General features: G+C 47.2%; 1 protein-coding gene across 3 annotated transcripts in view; it reads right to left on the bottom strand.

Annotated features, from left to right (window-relative positions):
• LOC132582918 (beta-1,4 N-acetylgalactosaminyltransferase 2-like) overlaps window positions 1-14,762 on the bottom strand; it is a 117,189-nt gene extending 102,427 nt beyond the window's left edge. For all 3 annotated transcript variants that reach the window (XM_060254568.1, XM_060254567.1, XM_060254569.1), the window contains exons 1-2: window positions 14,720-14,762; window positions 7,271-7,471 (exon numbers count right to left, since the gene is read on the bottom strand). In XM_060254568.1, coding sequence (XP_060110551.1) covers window positions 7,271-7,471; window positions 14,720-14,760 — 242 coding nt within the window. In that variant the 5' untranslated portion in view covers window positions 14,761-14,762. The remainder of the gene's footprint in view (window positions 1-7,270; window positions 7,472-14,719) is intronic.
• Between the last annotated feature and the right edge of the window lie 703 nt (window positions 14,763-15,465).

Below are 15,465 nucleotides of genomic sequence, written 5' to 3'. Positions count from 1 at the left end.
TGTATACATAGAAGTGTGTACAGGTAGAAATGATTGGGAGGAAGGAAGTGTTTTTGGAACACCTGACACTGCAACTCAGATAGCCATAAAGGGCAGTTTGTGTAGGATCAAAATAATAAGAATAAAAGTGAACCTGAAAAAGCCACCTTAAACCAGGGGAGTTATGGAAGGACTGGCATTAGAGGAAGTTTATGCTATAACAGAAATAATTTCTGAGAAATGTGTTAGTTTCTAAGGCTCTGCAAGGCTCAGGGGTGGCTGAACTGTGGCTCGGGAGCTACCTATGGCTCTTTCACACATATTGTGTGGCTCTTGAAGCCCCCACTGCCCCCTTGGCCAGCTTGGAAAAGGCATTTGTCTCTTTAAATCACTTCTTCAAACCAAGCCAGCTGACAGCCTGTAGAATGCATTTAAAGTTAAAGTAGCTTTATTTCCAACTCTCCTTCCATCCCCCACCTATTTTCCTCCCTCCCTCCCTCCCTCCCTCCCTCCCTCCCTTCTGTCTTGCGACTCTCAAGCATCTGATATTTATTCTATGTGGCTCGTACATTAAGCAAGTTTGGACACCTTTGCTCTAGTTTATTTTGGGGAGGATTGAATAGGCAAAGTTTGAAACGCCATAAATTTTGAAGAGCATCAGCCACTAATATTTTGATGGGGTGGGTAGCCATGTCAGGATTTAGAACAAAATCTGAAGAAAAGGTAGAATAAAATTAGCATCCAGCAGCATCTAAAGAGCAGCAATGTTTTCCAAGGTACAAGCTTCCATGAGACAAAACTCAGAATTGTATAATTTTTATTGATTTTAACTACAAAGGGGAAAAGCAAGTGCAAAGATACATAAAAGGGGAGAAAGGGCTTTTACAGAGTGGGAAGAACAGAAACAGAAAAAAGTACTGTAAAACGACCCATTAGCCAGTGGTATTGAAAGCTCACTTACTTGCCTAGTAGAATTGCCACACTAGAAGCAGAAAGGCGACACATCAAAAGCTTACTGAAAGGATGAAAGAAAGCAGTCAGGCGTTCATCTTTTTCTGCTTCACCAGCTATCATGGTGGCAGAGCCTTGGGACATGCAAGAAGCACAGGAGCAGCCGCAAAAGTCCCATGCCGAAGAAAAACCCCTCCAGAGTCTTCCTATGGGGGCGCCACGTCTGTGACGCCCCTCCAACCACCTGATTCAAAGGTGCCGCAGGAGGACGATCTGCGGACACCCCTGAAGTCAAGATGACGTAACCCGGAACCAAGATCCAAAACTCACAGAAACTTGTTTCTTGGGGAAATTTTGTTGGTCTTCAGTTACTACTAGACTTGAATTTTGTTCTTTTTCCTTTTGGTTAAGCCAGAAGTTCCTCTATTCTAAAAACTTGTGACCTGTTGATAAACGCTGCCCTGCCACAAATTTACCAGTCTGCTTTAAAAATCAAAATCAAAGGGCAGCTGTACACACAGGCTTCCACTCTGGCAATAGCCTCATAAACTCTTCCCATTTTATAGCCAGGATTCAGGATGTGACAAGCCAGATGATTTGGTCACACATAAAAAACCCTAACATCTCAAACAAATAGAAATTGAGCTGATCCTGGTGGTCAAGGAAGTACATATCATCAGAGGTGTTGAACTCATTTATTATGAGGGCCAGATCTGACATAAATGTCACTTTGTCAGGCTGGGCCATAGTAAATTTGACCTCAAACCATCGTTTTGTCCAAAAACCAGAGCATTGCCCCCTATTGGAAGTAGGTCTGAAACGAGAAGTATGCCTGAAACCAGAAGTAGGCCCGAAATGGTCAGTTGGTGGCAAAAGTAGGGTTGCCAGGTCAGATTCAAGAAATATCTGGGGACTTTGGGGTGGAGTCAGGAGACATTGAGGTTGGAGCCAGAAGCAAGGTTGAGATAATTGAACTCCAAAGGGAGTTCTGGCCATCACATTTAAAAGGAGCGTACACCTTTTAAATGCCTTCCATCCATTGGAAATAAATGAAGGATAGGGGCACCTTCTTTGTGGGCTCATAGAATTGGACCCTCTGGACCAATCTTTTGAAACTTGGAGGGTGTTTTGAAGAGAGGCTGTGGAGAAACGCCATCTGAGAGTGTTGGTGCTTCATCCAAAAAGGCAGGGATCAGTAAATCCATTCAGCCGGCTTTGTAGCCTTCCCCTCACTCCCCCCCTCCCTTCCAGAGCCAAACCAACAACGCTAGGGGGAAAGTCTCCTAGAGAGGCAGGAAGGGCTGTTGTTCTTGCCATGTGTTAGGCAGGAAGAGAGGGGAGATTTGAGCGAGCGCTCGAGCAAGCATGTGGTGAGCAATGGAGGCTCCTGCCTGGGGGCCCCCAGGCAGGCAGACAAAGTAAGTCATTTTCTTAGGCAGATCAAGTATAGACCAGGGACAATACGATGCGTTTAAAAACCACCTTTATTTTGTTATGCTGTTTGCTGTGCTTTGCTGTGCGGTGCTGTGCGGTGCTAACTTTTTAAAGGCAACTGTTTTTGGTTTGTTTTTCTTTTCCTATCTTTTTCTCTTTTTAAATAAATATATTTTTACTGTTTAAATGCTGGCAATCAATCTCTGTACCACCTAGATCCCCAGACCGCTTTAGACCACGCTGTGTTGAGAAGGGGGCCCCGGGGAAGGGGAAAGGCATGCAGTTGGATAAGGTGCCAATCCTCCAGGGGTGCCCCAAAGAAGCGCTGAGGTCTCTGTGAAAACCAAGTGCAGGGTGGCAGAGGACCTTGAGGCCTAGCCTCACAGCTGGAGAGGGGGATTGGGAGTCCTGTTCCTCTCAATCTGAACCCCGGGACTGAGCAGGTGGTGGCAGCGCGCCCAAGGGGCAGGAGGAGAAATAGCTCCCTCCAGGAGTTGGCGACTCCATAGGGAGCTGACGGGACCGGGTCTGAAGGCAGAATCGGGCCGGTTCCGCCACACTTGGCGGCAACGGTGGGATGAGAACAAACAGAGAACTTGATTGGCCAGGCATTTTTGCTTTTTGATACGTGCAAGCACCCAGAGGAAGCAACAGCGGTTTTGTTTTCTTTTCGGGTCAACTGGAGTAGGGAAAGTTTAGCTAGTTAGGATGGAGCGTGCTAAGAAACTGGAAATCCTGAAGATGACAAAGCCACAGCTCCAGGAAGAGTGCACAAAGCAAGAGCTGGAGTGTGACAACCTGACTGTAGTAGATATGCAAGTCCTCCTGTTGGAGCATCTTGAGCATGCAGGGGCACCTGCAAAAGTGGCCCCCACCCAGTCAGAAGCAACCTTGCGGCTACAGATGGAACTGGAGAGAATGCGTATCGAGGCGGACCGAGACCGCAGACGGGAGGAAGCTGCAGTCCGCAGACAGGAGGAACGAGAGAGAGAGGAACGACAAGCAGAGAGGGATGCAGTCCGCAGACGGGAGGAACGAGAGAGAGAGGAACGACAAGCAGAGAGGGATGCAGTCCGCAGACAGGAGGAACGAGAGAGAGAGCTGAGACGAGCTGAGATCCGCAGACAGGAAGAAAGAGAGAAAGCTGAAATCCATAGACGGGAGCAGGAAGAGCAACGTCGCCATGAGCTTGAGGTGCTACGTCTGGAAGCTGAACTAAGCAAAGAGATCCAAGTCACCCCCAAAGACTTTGCAGTGTACAAGGAGGGAGAAGACCCCTCCACATACCTCTCCAACTTTGAGAGGGCAGCCAAACAGTGGGGGATTGCAGAGGAAGACTATATGTCTTACCTCTGTAGCATCCTGACTGGAGAACTCTCAGCTATCTATCACAGCATGCCTATGGAAGATGGGGGGATAACTTTTGCGGCCTATAAAGCCACTGTATTTAAAAGGTTTAAACTGGGGCCAGACCACTCCCGAAAGCAGTTCAGGGGTTTGGCTCCACAAGAAGGTAAATCCTATTCTGAATGTGGGGTAATGAAGGAACAAACAGTTCCAGTGTTATTGGGCCGGGATTTGGTGGTTGGCCAGTACCCTATCAAGGCTGTACCCCGCAGCCAAACCCCCAGGGGAAAGTGGGAGGAGGAAGGCAACTTTAAGGAAGCCACCTCACCACCAACCAGGGAGGGGGAAACAGCACAGGTTACTGAGGACGAAGAGAGGGCAGTCACCCAGGAGGGGGAGGACCAGCCTGTCTCAAGCCCTGGAGTAGGGTGTTCCCAAGGGGAAGAGGGGTGTAGCTTTCCCCAAGTGCAGCAAGAGGCTGTGGATGTTCCTAGCGAGGAAGGGAACCTGTCTAGCATAAAGGATGTGCATGCTGAAGAGACCAAGGTGGAGAGTGGAGATTTCACAGGAGGTTCTGAGAGCAGCAAGGCTAATGTGGGCTCAGAGGAGCACATAGCTGAAGGCTTGGGGGAACGGGAGCGGTTCCAGAAGGGGGTCCGGAGTGGCCTTAGGTTGGAACCGGTTCACCAAGTAGCTGTGGATCAGGAAGTGGGATCGTCCGAGACTCTCTCGGAACAGGTTGTCTTGAAGCAGGGCAGACAGGAGTCCTGGGAAGCTGTGGGACCTTCCAGGCAGGAAGGGGGTCAGTTGGCTGACACTGAAAAACCAACTGAGGGGGCGGAGAACCCAGATCAAACGTTGGCTGAGTGTTCTGGAAACAGTGGGACTAGGGGTGGCTTGAAGGAACAGATGATAGGAAGTCTGGGGGAGCCAGAAATGTTCCTGTCTGAGGTTCAAAGTGACCCTAGGCTGGAAACACTGTGTGAGGTGGCAAGGGACCAGAAAGTGGAGTTCTCAGAAGCTGAGACAGGGGATAGGGTGATGGTTTTCCTGCCCCTTCATACTGGTGAACGGAAAGTGGAATGGGAGGGACCCCATGTGATTGTGGATGACCTAGACGAGGCTACTTATGTGGTGGCTATGGAGAAGACAGGAAAGGCAGTTACAGTGGTGCAGGTGAATATACCACAGCCATTCTCTGCGAGGTCCATGGTGTTGCATGTAGGCAGGAAGGAAGGAGACACAAAGAAGCTGGGACAGCAATTGTTTGGAGCCCCAGAGGTGGGTTTCTGGGAGGTCAGAGTGGACAGAGGGAACATTCCACCAATGAGGGATAAAGAAGAAGCAACTGTGTGGGAACTGGGCAGTTTCCAACCCCATATGTGGGGCCAGGGATTTCCTCCTTTGATGGACCCCTCACCCCAGCAACAGCAGCAACGAAGGGAGAGCACCAAACTCCAGAGGTGGTCCTGGGAGATGGAGGAGTACATCTTAAAGACTGGACATTCCTGCTGCATGCAGCCATGCAACGTTTTGTCCAGAAAGGACATGGGCACCTAGGGTGCTGGACTTTGTGTATTATTGGAGAAATACCTGAATGTTTGTGTAATGTTTTGGTTAACGGGTTTCTCCTTGTTTGTTTGGATTCTGCTACGGGGTCACCTCTGTAGGAGGCAACCCCTCCGGCTCAGAATTTAAGGAGGGGGACGTGTGGAGAAACGCCATCTGAGAGTGTTGGTGCTTCATCCAAAAAGGCAGGGATCAGTAAATCCATTCAGCCGGCTTTGTAGCCTTCCCCTCACTCCCCCCCTCCCTTCCAGAGCCAAACCAACAACGCTAGGGGGAAAGTCTCCTAGAGAGGCAGGAAGGGCTGTTGTTCTTGCCATGTGTTAGGCAGGAAGAGAGGGGAGATTTGAGCGAGCGCTCGAGCAAGCATGTGGTGAGCAATGGAGGCTCCTGCCTGGGGGCCCCCAGGCAGGCAGACAAAGTAAGTCATTTTCTTAGGCAGATCAAGTATAGACCAGGGACAATACGATGCGTTTAAAAACCACCTTTATTTTGTTATGCTGTTTGCTGTACTTTGCTGTGCGGTGCTGTGCGGTGCTAACTTTTTAAAGGCAACTGTTTTTGGTTTGTTTTTCTTTTCCTATCTTTTTCTCTTTTTAAATAAATATATTTTTACTGTTTAAATGCTGGCAATCAATCTCTGTACCACCTAGATCCCCAGACCGCTTTAGACCACGCTGTGTTGAGAAGGGGGCCCCGGGGAAGGGGAAAGGCATGCAGTTGGATAAGGTGCCAATCCTCCAGGGGTGCCCCAAAGAAGCGCTGAGGTCTCTGTGAAAACCAAGTGCAGGGTGGCAGAGGACCTTGAGGCCTAGCCTCACAGCTGGAGAGGGGGATTGGGAGTCCTGTTCCTCTCAATCTGAACCCCGGGACTGAGCAGGTGGTGGCAGCGCGCCCAAGGGGCAGGAGGAGAAATAGCTCCCTCCAGGAGTTGGCGACTCCATAGGGAGCCGACGGGACCGGGTCTGAAGGCAGAATCGGGCCGGTTCCGCCACAGAGGCACTGGATGCTATGCTGAAAATTTGATGCCTCTGCCTCAAAAAATAGCCCCCCCCCAGAGCCCCAGATACCCGCAGTTCAATTCTCCATTATACCCTATGGCAGAGGTCCCCAACCTTTTTGGCACCAGGGACCAGTTTTGTTGCTTGAAAGAGCAGCTGCTGTAAGAGTTCTCTCAGCCCCACCCACCTCACAAGGTGTCTATTGTGGAGGAGGAAGGTAAAGGAGTTTGTGACTCTGAGATTCTGAGATTCAGAGTAAAGGGTGGGATATAAATCCAATATCATCATCTTCTTTCTTCTTTATTTATAGTTAGGATTTTTGGCCCCAATATCCATTACTTTTCACTTGTACACTTTGAACTTCATTTGCCATGTTGATGCCCACTTGCCCAGCCTCAACAGATCTTTCTGGAGCATCTCAAAGTGGTACTCACCACTTTGAAAAATTTAGGGTCATCCAGAAGCTTAGACACTTCACTGCTTACTCCCAACTCCGAATCAGTAATGAACAAGTCCTCTTATCCCATGACAGCAGAGTTTACTTAGGAGCCTTTGATGAGGAACTTTATCAAAAACTTTCTGGAAGTCTAGATAAACAACACCTACTGGGTCACCCCTTGTCCACATGTTTGTTAACCTCTCAAAGAACTCTAACTTGTCTTAAGATGTTGTATATTGCCTTCCATTCCTCTTTCAGTAGTGACATGAAGTCTGGTCTCTCACATATCTGAGATAAAACCCAGCTACTGGCAAAGTTTTTTCGGGGAACACACCTTGGCACAATTACCCTCCCTAATCACCACATTAGTCTGTATAATATACCCCCCCCCAAAAAAAGAACCCCAATCACCCCCAGAAGGCCTTGATTTTAAAATGATAGCTAATATTTCAACACAAAGATAAAGAAGTAAGGGAGACAAAATACAGTTTTGTCTCATTCTACTTCCCAATGTTAAATACTCAGAGAAGAAAGCTGTGCTCCGAGAACCTACCAGATTCCATCAAATTGGAACAGGGACTTATATTCTTCCTCAGACAAAAGCTTCAAGGGTAACTCAGATCCTCTTGTTGTCATCTGTTCTGGTGCTGAGGTGATCACTGATTTCCCTTTAGCATTGACTAGTTTGCCTTTGCGTACGGTGACATAGAACACGAGACCCATACAAAAGAGAATTATGCAGATGTACTTATAGCTGTAGGAAGACAGTGCAGACAATCAGTTAATACTTACTTTTCCACCCCAGTTAATCACACCGCATAAACATCAAGGTTGGTCATTCTCATTTCACGTACAATAAGAAAAATTTGCCTCTGGTGTCCAACAAGTACAACAAGTCATTTTTGTCATACAAAGTAAATCTGTGTTGGTCTTTGAGTTGTCGCTACCGATAAGGAAATGCAATTTGTAAATGATTCCAGAGGGGTTCCTGTGTTAATAGTTGCAGCAAGAATAAAATGAGAGCATTAAAGCATCTAAAGACTAACAAAATATGGTCTTGGATCACATCTCAGATTTCCACAGACTTCCCATCTGAAGAAGCATGACTTCCTCCCATTTCCTGCAGCCCAAAATACCCCCTGAAATGTAGCTCCTGGGGGACAGGTTCTGGGTGGGGAGAATTGTGAAGAAGAAAAAAAACCATTACACCCATGGAAATTTTAGGCAGAATCCCAGCCTTTATTCCAGCATAAGTGTTTGAGGACTAGAGCCAGCTTCATCATATGCTCCCAGATCATACCATCATTTCGTTCGTGACCTTCATTAGATAAATTTTCTGAATATGCAGAACACTCAATGATAGGGTTGCCAATCCCCAGGTGGGGGGCAAGGGATCCCCAGGTTTGGAGGCCCTCCCTCCACTTCAGGGTCATCAGAAAGTGAGAGAGGGGGGAGGGAAATGTCTGATAGGCACTCTTATTATTCCCTATGGAGACCGATTCCCATAGAATATAATGGAGAATCAATCTGTGTGTATCTGGGGCTCTGGCCCAGGTGGGGAGGCTGTTTTTTGAGGCAGAGACACCAAAATTTCAGCATAGCATCTGGTGCCTCTCCTCAAAACACCCTCCAATTTTCAAAAAGATTGGACCAGGGGGTCCAGTTCTATGAGTCCCAAAAGAAGGTGCTCCTATCCATTATTTCCAATGAAGGGGACATTTAAAAGGTGTGCAGTCCCTTTAAATGTGATGGCCAGAACTCCCTTTGGAGCAATTATGCTTGCCACAACCTTGCTCCTGGCTCCACCCCCAATGTCTCCCGGATCCACTTCCAAAGTCTCCTGGCTCCACCCCCAAAGTCCCCAGATATTTCTGGAATTGGACTTGGCAACCCTACTCAATGACAACATTTGGAACTTTCTCTCTGGAAAAACACCAAGTTTCTCATGTATCTGTACCTTCACAAATAGTCCAAAATGGCAGTATAATTCCCTTTGTTCTACAAGCTTGGAAGAGGAAGATCGCAAACAACACGATGGCATGATGTGGGAGCCGTGTTATACGAAGAGGATCTTCTATATCATAGAGAACCTTATTAACTTTTGCAGTCATTCATGAACTAGTCTTTTCGCGACCCAAGATTACTTACTTCACTGCGGCACGTTTTCAAGACTGCCCTTTGGACATATATAGGGTTCTTTGTATGTCTATATTATTCCTAAGGTTACTTATATTGAAACAGTAGTTGTTGGATTGTTTCCAAGAATAAGTTATAGATTCTGAGTTTTGATGCATAAATGAGACATTGTATAAAGCTAAGAACAAAATAGGAGTCGATTGCACCTGTAAGACCAACTTAGTTTTATTCAGAACTTAAGCTTTCTGAATAAAACTAAGTTGGTCTTAAAGGTGCAATCAACTCCTATTTTGTTCTACTGCTTCAGAGCAACACGGCTGCCTACTTCGATGTATAAAGATTAGATATTGTTTGAATATTCTTTATTGGATATTTTATGACATTGTTTTCTGCGTCTACATCACAGTTGATTTTTATCTTGTGGTTACTCAATGTCGAACTGTGGTTCTGTCAAGTTCCCACTTTTCCTTCGATAAAGATGACTTCATATGTTTGGATAAGCATTTATTGTAAGACAGGATACATGGATACTGACTCGGCCAGTCGGTGTCAACAGTGACATACAACAGCACAGTCTCAGATTATCTACCCTCACAATGGTTGTTAGAAAAGCGCCTGAACTTAGGGCTCAAAGACAGTTCAAATGTAGTGGTTATAGGTCACCCACACATTCACTACAAAGCTGTCTACCAAACATCCCAGGGAGAGAGTAATGACCTTGGGGACCAAGTAGTTTCCCAGCTCCTAGGAGGCAAGCAGGTTAAGTTTAGATTCCGCAGCAGACTAAGCATTCTACTCACACTTTCCACAGCCTACATCAAAGAAATACAGATAATGGAAAGGAACTTGACAGATTCCTCTTGTTGGATAAAGGGCAGGGAGGCATAATTATTCAATCTCTCTTGGAAACTTGTCTCAGAGATGCATAAATTGGTTTGGCTCATAAGAAACATGAATTGGCCACTTAAATGTGATGGGTCTCAAACTGTGGTTTACAATCTGCTTACAATCTCCTTTACCTTCCTCCCCCCGCCAACAGACACCCTGTGAGGTAGGTGGGGCTGAGAGAGCTCTCAGAGAAGCTGCCCTTTCAAGGACAGCTCTGTGAGAGCTATGGCTGACCCAAAGTTGGACTAGATGACCCTAGGGGACCCTTCCAACTCTGTGATTCCAAAGCCATTCCACCAGCTGCAAGTGAAGGAATGGGGAATTAAACCCAGTTCTCCCAGATAAGAGTCCGTGCACTTTACCACTACACCGAACTGGCTCTCTACACCAAACTGCTTATTTATAACACTAGCCTAAGTTGTGCTATGCCTTACTGAATCTTTGCTGTGTTTCTAAGCAACAATAGAAGTAGAGCCCCCAACTGGATTTATCTGGTCAAGGTGCACGTGAAACAGAATTTCTTTCTGCGATATAGATCCTGTTCAATGGGCTTATGCCACCATGGCAGAGCATGTCAGTAGTGTGTAGCTGGCTCTCATGATAAAATTATACTGGATGTTGCCACCAAATAGTTTGTGTATATGCTAATACGTGCCAATGTGTCCTCAAGGGTATATAAAATGACTGTTTTGAAAAAGCTCAGAGCAGGCCTTTGGCTTGGCTCTGCGATAAACGTTTTTTTCCTTCATCCTCACCTGGACTTTGGCTGTATGTTTTTATTGGCCAAGGACATTCAGATGTGCAGATTTGTACAACAAAATGGCCATGAAATCCAGCCACCTGCTCAGCATTCATAAATATTTAACTACAAAAATAAAAGGTGAGCTAACCAATGCTCCCCCTAAGCTGTGCAGTCTTGTGAGCAAAAACTCTACTTCAGGAGTGGCCAAACTTGCTTAATGTAAGAGCCACATAGAATAAACATCAGACGCTTGAGAGCCGCAAGACATGAACGTCAGATGTTTGAGAGCTGCAAGGAAGGAAGGAAGGCAAATAGATGAGGGGAGGGAGAGAGGGGTGGAAAGAAAGCAACTTTAACTTTAAATGCACTGTCCAAGTCGCCAGCTGGCTTGGAGAAGTGATTTAAAGAGAGAAATGCCTTTTGCAAGCCGGTCAACAGGGTTCAGACTTCAAGAGCTACACAATATGTGTGAAAGAGCCACATGTGGCTCCTGAGCCGCAGTTTGGCCACCCCTGCTCTACTTTGTGAGCTACTGGCTTTAAAGTTGTGAGCTACTACATAAATGAGTGTGCTCTGGGGCCATTTTTCCTGAGCTAAGGCAAAAATGTGTGAGCTGGAGGCTAAAAATCTGTGAGCTAGCTTCCACTAACTCAGCTTAGAGGGAACAATGGAGCTAACATAAGGTTCCTGTGTCTGTACTGGGTACAGAAAAAAGAGAGCTCGTCATGCTTACAAAATTCCTGGACTGTCTGGGGAAGGTGCAGTTTGGGGAGGGAGCTCAGCAGCCTGCGCTCTGAAACTGCCATTTCCTGTAAGGATAGTCCACTGGGTCAGGAGGCAAGCCCCAAGCCACTGGACCGCCTGGAGACCAGGGTGTGGAGTTGGGACCAGGAATGCCGCTTTTAGTGGCTCTGGTACTCTTGACAATCACATCAACAACCTTTGACAGTCAGTTTGGTGTTGTGGTTAAGTGCGCGAGCTCTTATCTGGGAGAACCGGGTTTGATTCCCCACTCCTCCACTTGCAGCTGCTGGAATGGCCTTGGTCAGCCATAGCTATCATAGGAGTTGCCCTTGAAAGGGCAGCTGCTGTAAGAGCCCTCTCAGCCCTACCCACCTCACAGGGTGTCTGTTGTGGGGGAAGAAGATACAGGAGATTGTAAGCCGCTCTGAGTCTCTGATTCAGAGAGAAGAGTGGGGTATAAATCTTCAGTCTTCTTCTTCTTCTTTTGAGATGATCAAACAGGAACCTTCCTTAGGGTTGCCAATCCCCAAGTGGGGGCAGGGGATCCCCTGATTTGGAGGCCCTCCCCCCACTTCAGGGTCATCAGAAAGTGGGGGGAGGGGAGGGAAATGTCTGCTGGGCACTCCATTATTCCTTATGGAGACCAATTCCCTTAAGGTATAATGGAGAATTGATCCGCGGATATCTGGGGCTCTGGGGGGGGAGAGCTGTTTTTTGAGGTAGAAGCACCAGATTTTCAGCATAGCATCCAGTGCCTCTGCTCAAAACATCCTTCAAGTTTCAAACGGATTGGATTGGGAGTCCAATTCTATGAGTCCCAAAAGAAGGTGCCCCTATCCTTCATTATTTCCAATGGAGGGAAGGCATTTAAAATATTTGTGGTCCCTTTAAATGCAGCCCTGTGGCGCAGAGTGGTAAATCTTCAGTCTTCTTCTTCTTTTGAGGTGTCAAACGGGAACCTTCCTTAGGTTCCTTCATCATAAAGCAGCAGTACTGCAATACTGTGGTCTGAACTCTCTGCTCACGACCTGAGTTCTAGTCTGGCGGAAGCTGGGTTCAGGTAGCCGGCGCAAGGTTGACTCAGCCTTCCATCCTTCCGAGGTTGGTAAAATGAGTACCCAGCTTGCTGGGGGGAAAGTGTAAAAGACTGGGGAAGGCAATGGTAAACCACCCTGTAAAAAGTCTGCCATGAAAACGTTGTGAAAGCAACATCACCCCAGAGTTGGAAACGACTGGTGGTTGCACAGGGGACCTTTCCTTTCCTAAATGTGATGGCCGGAACTCCCTTCAGAGTTCAATCATGTTTGTCACACCCTTGCTCCTGGCTCTACCCCCATTGTCTCCTGGCTCCACCCCCAACCCCCCCAGATATTTCTTGAATTGGACTTGGCAATCCTAACCTTCCTTCCTCTTCCACTTGAAAACCTTTATGTGTATGTGCCAAGACAGGACAGCAGTATCATAAAATGCAGGAGCCCTTGATTACACACTTGGTGTCAATGCATATACAGTGTGTCAGGTGGCAGGACCACAGCTGACTTTACCAGCTGCAGCAATACAAGTCCCTCTTTCCCCTCCATGATGACAGAAGACAAGCCTTCTCCACCGCTGGCCAGGTCAGGCTCTATTGGAAGGGTATCTGCCCCTCCTCCTTTGGTCAGGAGTCAGGCTGGCCTGGTGCCACCCATTTTAGGGTTATGGGGTCCCCCTGGCCTACAGTGGGAGATAGGGAGGTATAGTTGATGATGATGTTGATGATACTGAATTTATATCCCGCCCTCCACTCCAAATCTCAGAGTCTCAGAGTGGCTCATAATCTCCTTTATCTCCCCCCGCCCCCGCCCACAACAGACACCCTGTGAGAAGGGTGGGACTGAGAGGGTTCTCACAGCAGCTGCCCTTTCAAGGACAACCTCTGCCAGAGCTACTACTGACCCAAGGGCATTCCAGCAGCTGCAAGTGGAGGAGTGAAGAATCAAACCTGGTTCTGCCAGATAAGAATGCACACTTAATCACTACACCAAACAGTTTCCAGGTCCAGTTTGGGAAACTCCTCGGAATGGAGCTTGGGGAGGATCTCAGTGGGGTATTAGGCCCTAGAGTTCCCCCTCCAAAGCATCCATTTTCTCCAGGGGAACTGATCTCTGTAGTCAGAAGATGAGCTGTAATTCTGGGGGACTTGAGCAGGCTCATAGGGGTGTGTGTGTGTGGGAACTGTTTATTGTGTGTCAATCCTATTTGGCCTATGTAACAAGCGGCGGCCGGGGGGAGGGGGGCTCATCCTCTTTGAGTCAATTTCTTCTTCCCCCCCTCCCCTGGTCTTCTGTTGTGAACGTCAAACATCACCTGAATAGATATATATGTAAACTCATTTGATGACTCCCAAAAGCTTACACTGGAATACACTTTGTTAGTCTTTAAGGAGCCAACTGAATACCTGCTTTACCATTTTCTTAGTTTTTGTGATAACAGATAATCCAGCTTCCCCTTTTGCATTTGCCCTGAGGTGCTGCAGCCCATCTCAGTAAGGAGAGGAGGAAGTACTATCTGAATATTCATTCCCCTGCAGGCAGTCAACTGTCTTGAACTAACTCTGAGAAAACAATAGGGACAAAGGCCACTTCCTTCCTTATGTTTGGGGTGGGGGGAGTCACTCACCCAAAAGGACTAAAGCAGAGATGGGACATAACTGAATCTGATATACCCCCAAACTAGGGTGGGGCCCAGAAATCCCCTAGAATTATAAATGATCTCCAAATGACAGGGATCAGTTCCCCGGAGAAAATGGTTGCTTTGGAGGGTGGACTATAGACATATCTCTCCCCCCCACCCCCCAAATAACTCCTCACTCTCTTCAGCCTCCACCCCCAAATCTCCAGGAATTTCTGACCCCAGAGTTGACTACCTTACCGAAACTCACTTAACCAGAATTCTGTGACAATAAGAGAAGGAGTGACGGTTGCTTTGAAGATTGCAATCAAGGGGGGGGGGGGGGGAAACAGCCCATGTTCTCATATGCTGGCAAAGAGACAAAAGGGCACCCTTGTTCTCTCTCTCCTTCCACAGGTCTCCTTGCAGTACAATCCTGAACAAATTTACACTCTTCTAAGTCCACTGAAGTAAATGAATACAAAAGGGTGCCATGCTGCTGTGGACTGCGCTCTTGCTCAGCGATTTTCAGTGCTCTGCTGTTTCCTCTCTTAAGGAAGAATCCTCCCTTAGCACCACCATCCCTTCCCCACTCCAATTCCTCCACCTAGCTACCCCAGCACCAAACACCAACATGAGCAAAAAATGAGAAAAGCTAAACACAACAAAAACCATCTTTAAAGGAATCTCAAATAGGCCCCCCTCAACTGTAATTTTCCTTTCCGCTTTTAACAAAAGTCCACATCTCAGAAAGAAACTTGAGACTTTGAAGGGTGTCATACCAATTACAAAACAATTCTTTTAATCTCAGCCACTGGCGTAAGTATCGCAAAAGTCACTCACCTCCGTACCCTCAAGAGCAGGCGGAAAAAGCACCCTTCCATTCTCAGAACAGAGCAGGTAAAGAGTAACTATGACCCCATCCACTACAATCCATCACTGTTTCTAGTGCTGAACTCCCCTTAACTCCACCTCCACCACCCTGTTGGCAGCCAATGCCCTCCTTGCACCTGCTATCCAGCAGCCCTGCCCCCACCTATCCTCAGGTATAACAAATACTTTCCTTTCCCAAAGGAATTATCTTCATGGACTGGTTTCAAGAGATATGAGGATACCTTTGCTTTGGGCCACTCTCTTTCATGGTTAACATTTTTATTAATTTTCAAACAGGAGGGAAATTAAGGAGGGGGTGGCAAAGGGGGGGAAGGGAAAAAGGTTAGGAAAAATATTTAAAAATACATTTCAGTTTTGTTTTTGGAATTTCCCACTGGGATGGTCAGGACTCCCAGCTTCCCTTCCAAGATCTGAGGCCTTGCCTCTGTGTCTCATGCTGCCCAGTGCCTGGTCACTATAGGGACATTTGTTGCCCTGTGCGCTTCTGGAGTAATAGCCACTTGCCAATTGCCTTCCTTCCCCCGGCACTCCTTTTAAATTAACATATCAAAGACATGGAGGTCTATGTGGTACAGAGAACCACTACTAGCATCCAATGTTATAAAGTATTTGTGAAAGAGAAACCGCTTAGAAGTGTGCTTTTAGCACGGCATCAGATTCCACTTGAATGGGTGGATGAGAAGACAGCAACATGG

The sequence above is a fragment of the Heteronotia binoei genome, chromosome 15 (genome assembly GCF_032191835.1).
Source record: "Heteronotia binoei isolate CCM8104 ecotype False Entrance Well chromosome 15, APGP_CSIRO_Hbin_v1, whole genome shotgun sequence".
In the NCBI taxonomy this organism is placed as follows: domain Eukaryota; kingdom Metazoa; phylum Chordata; class Lepidosauria; order Squamata; family Gekkonidae; genus Heteronotia; species Heteronotia binoei.
Note: the sequence above shows the minus strand (reverse complement) of the source record. Positions and strands in the feature narration are given on the sequence as shown.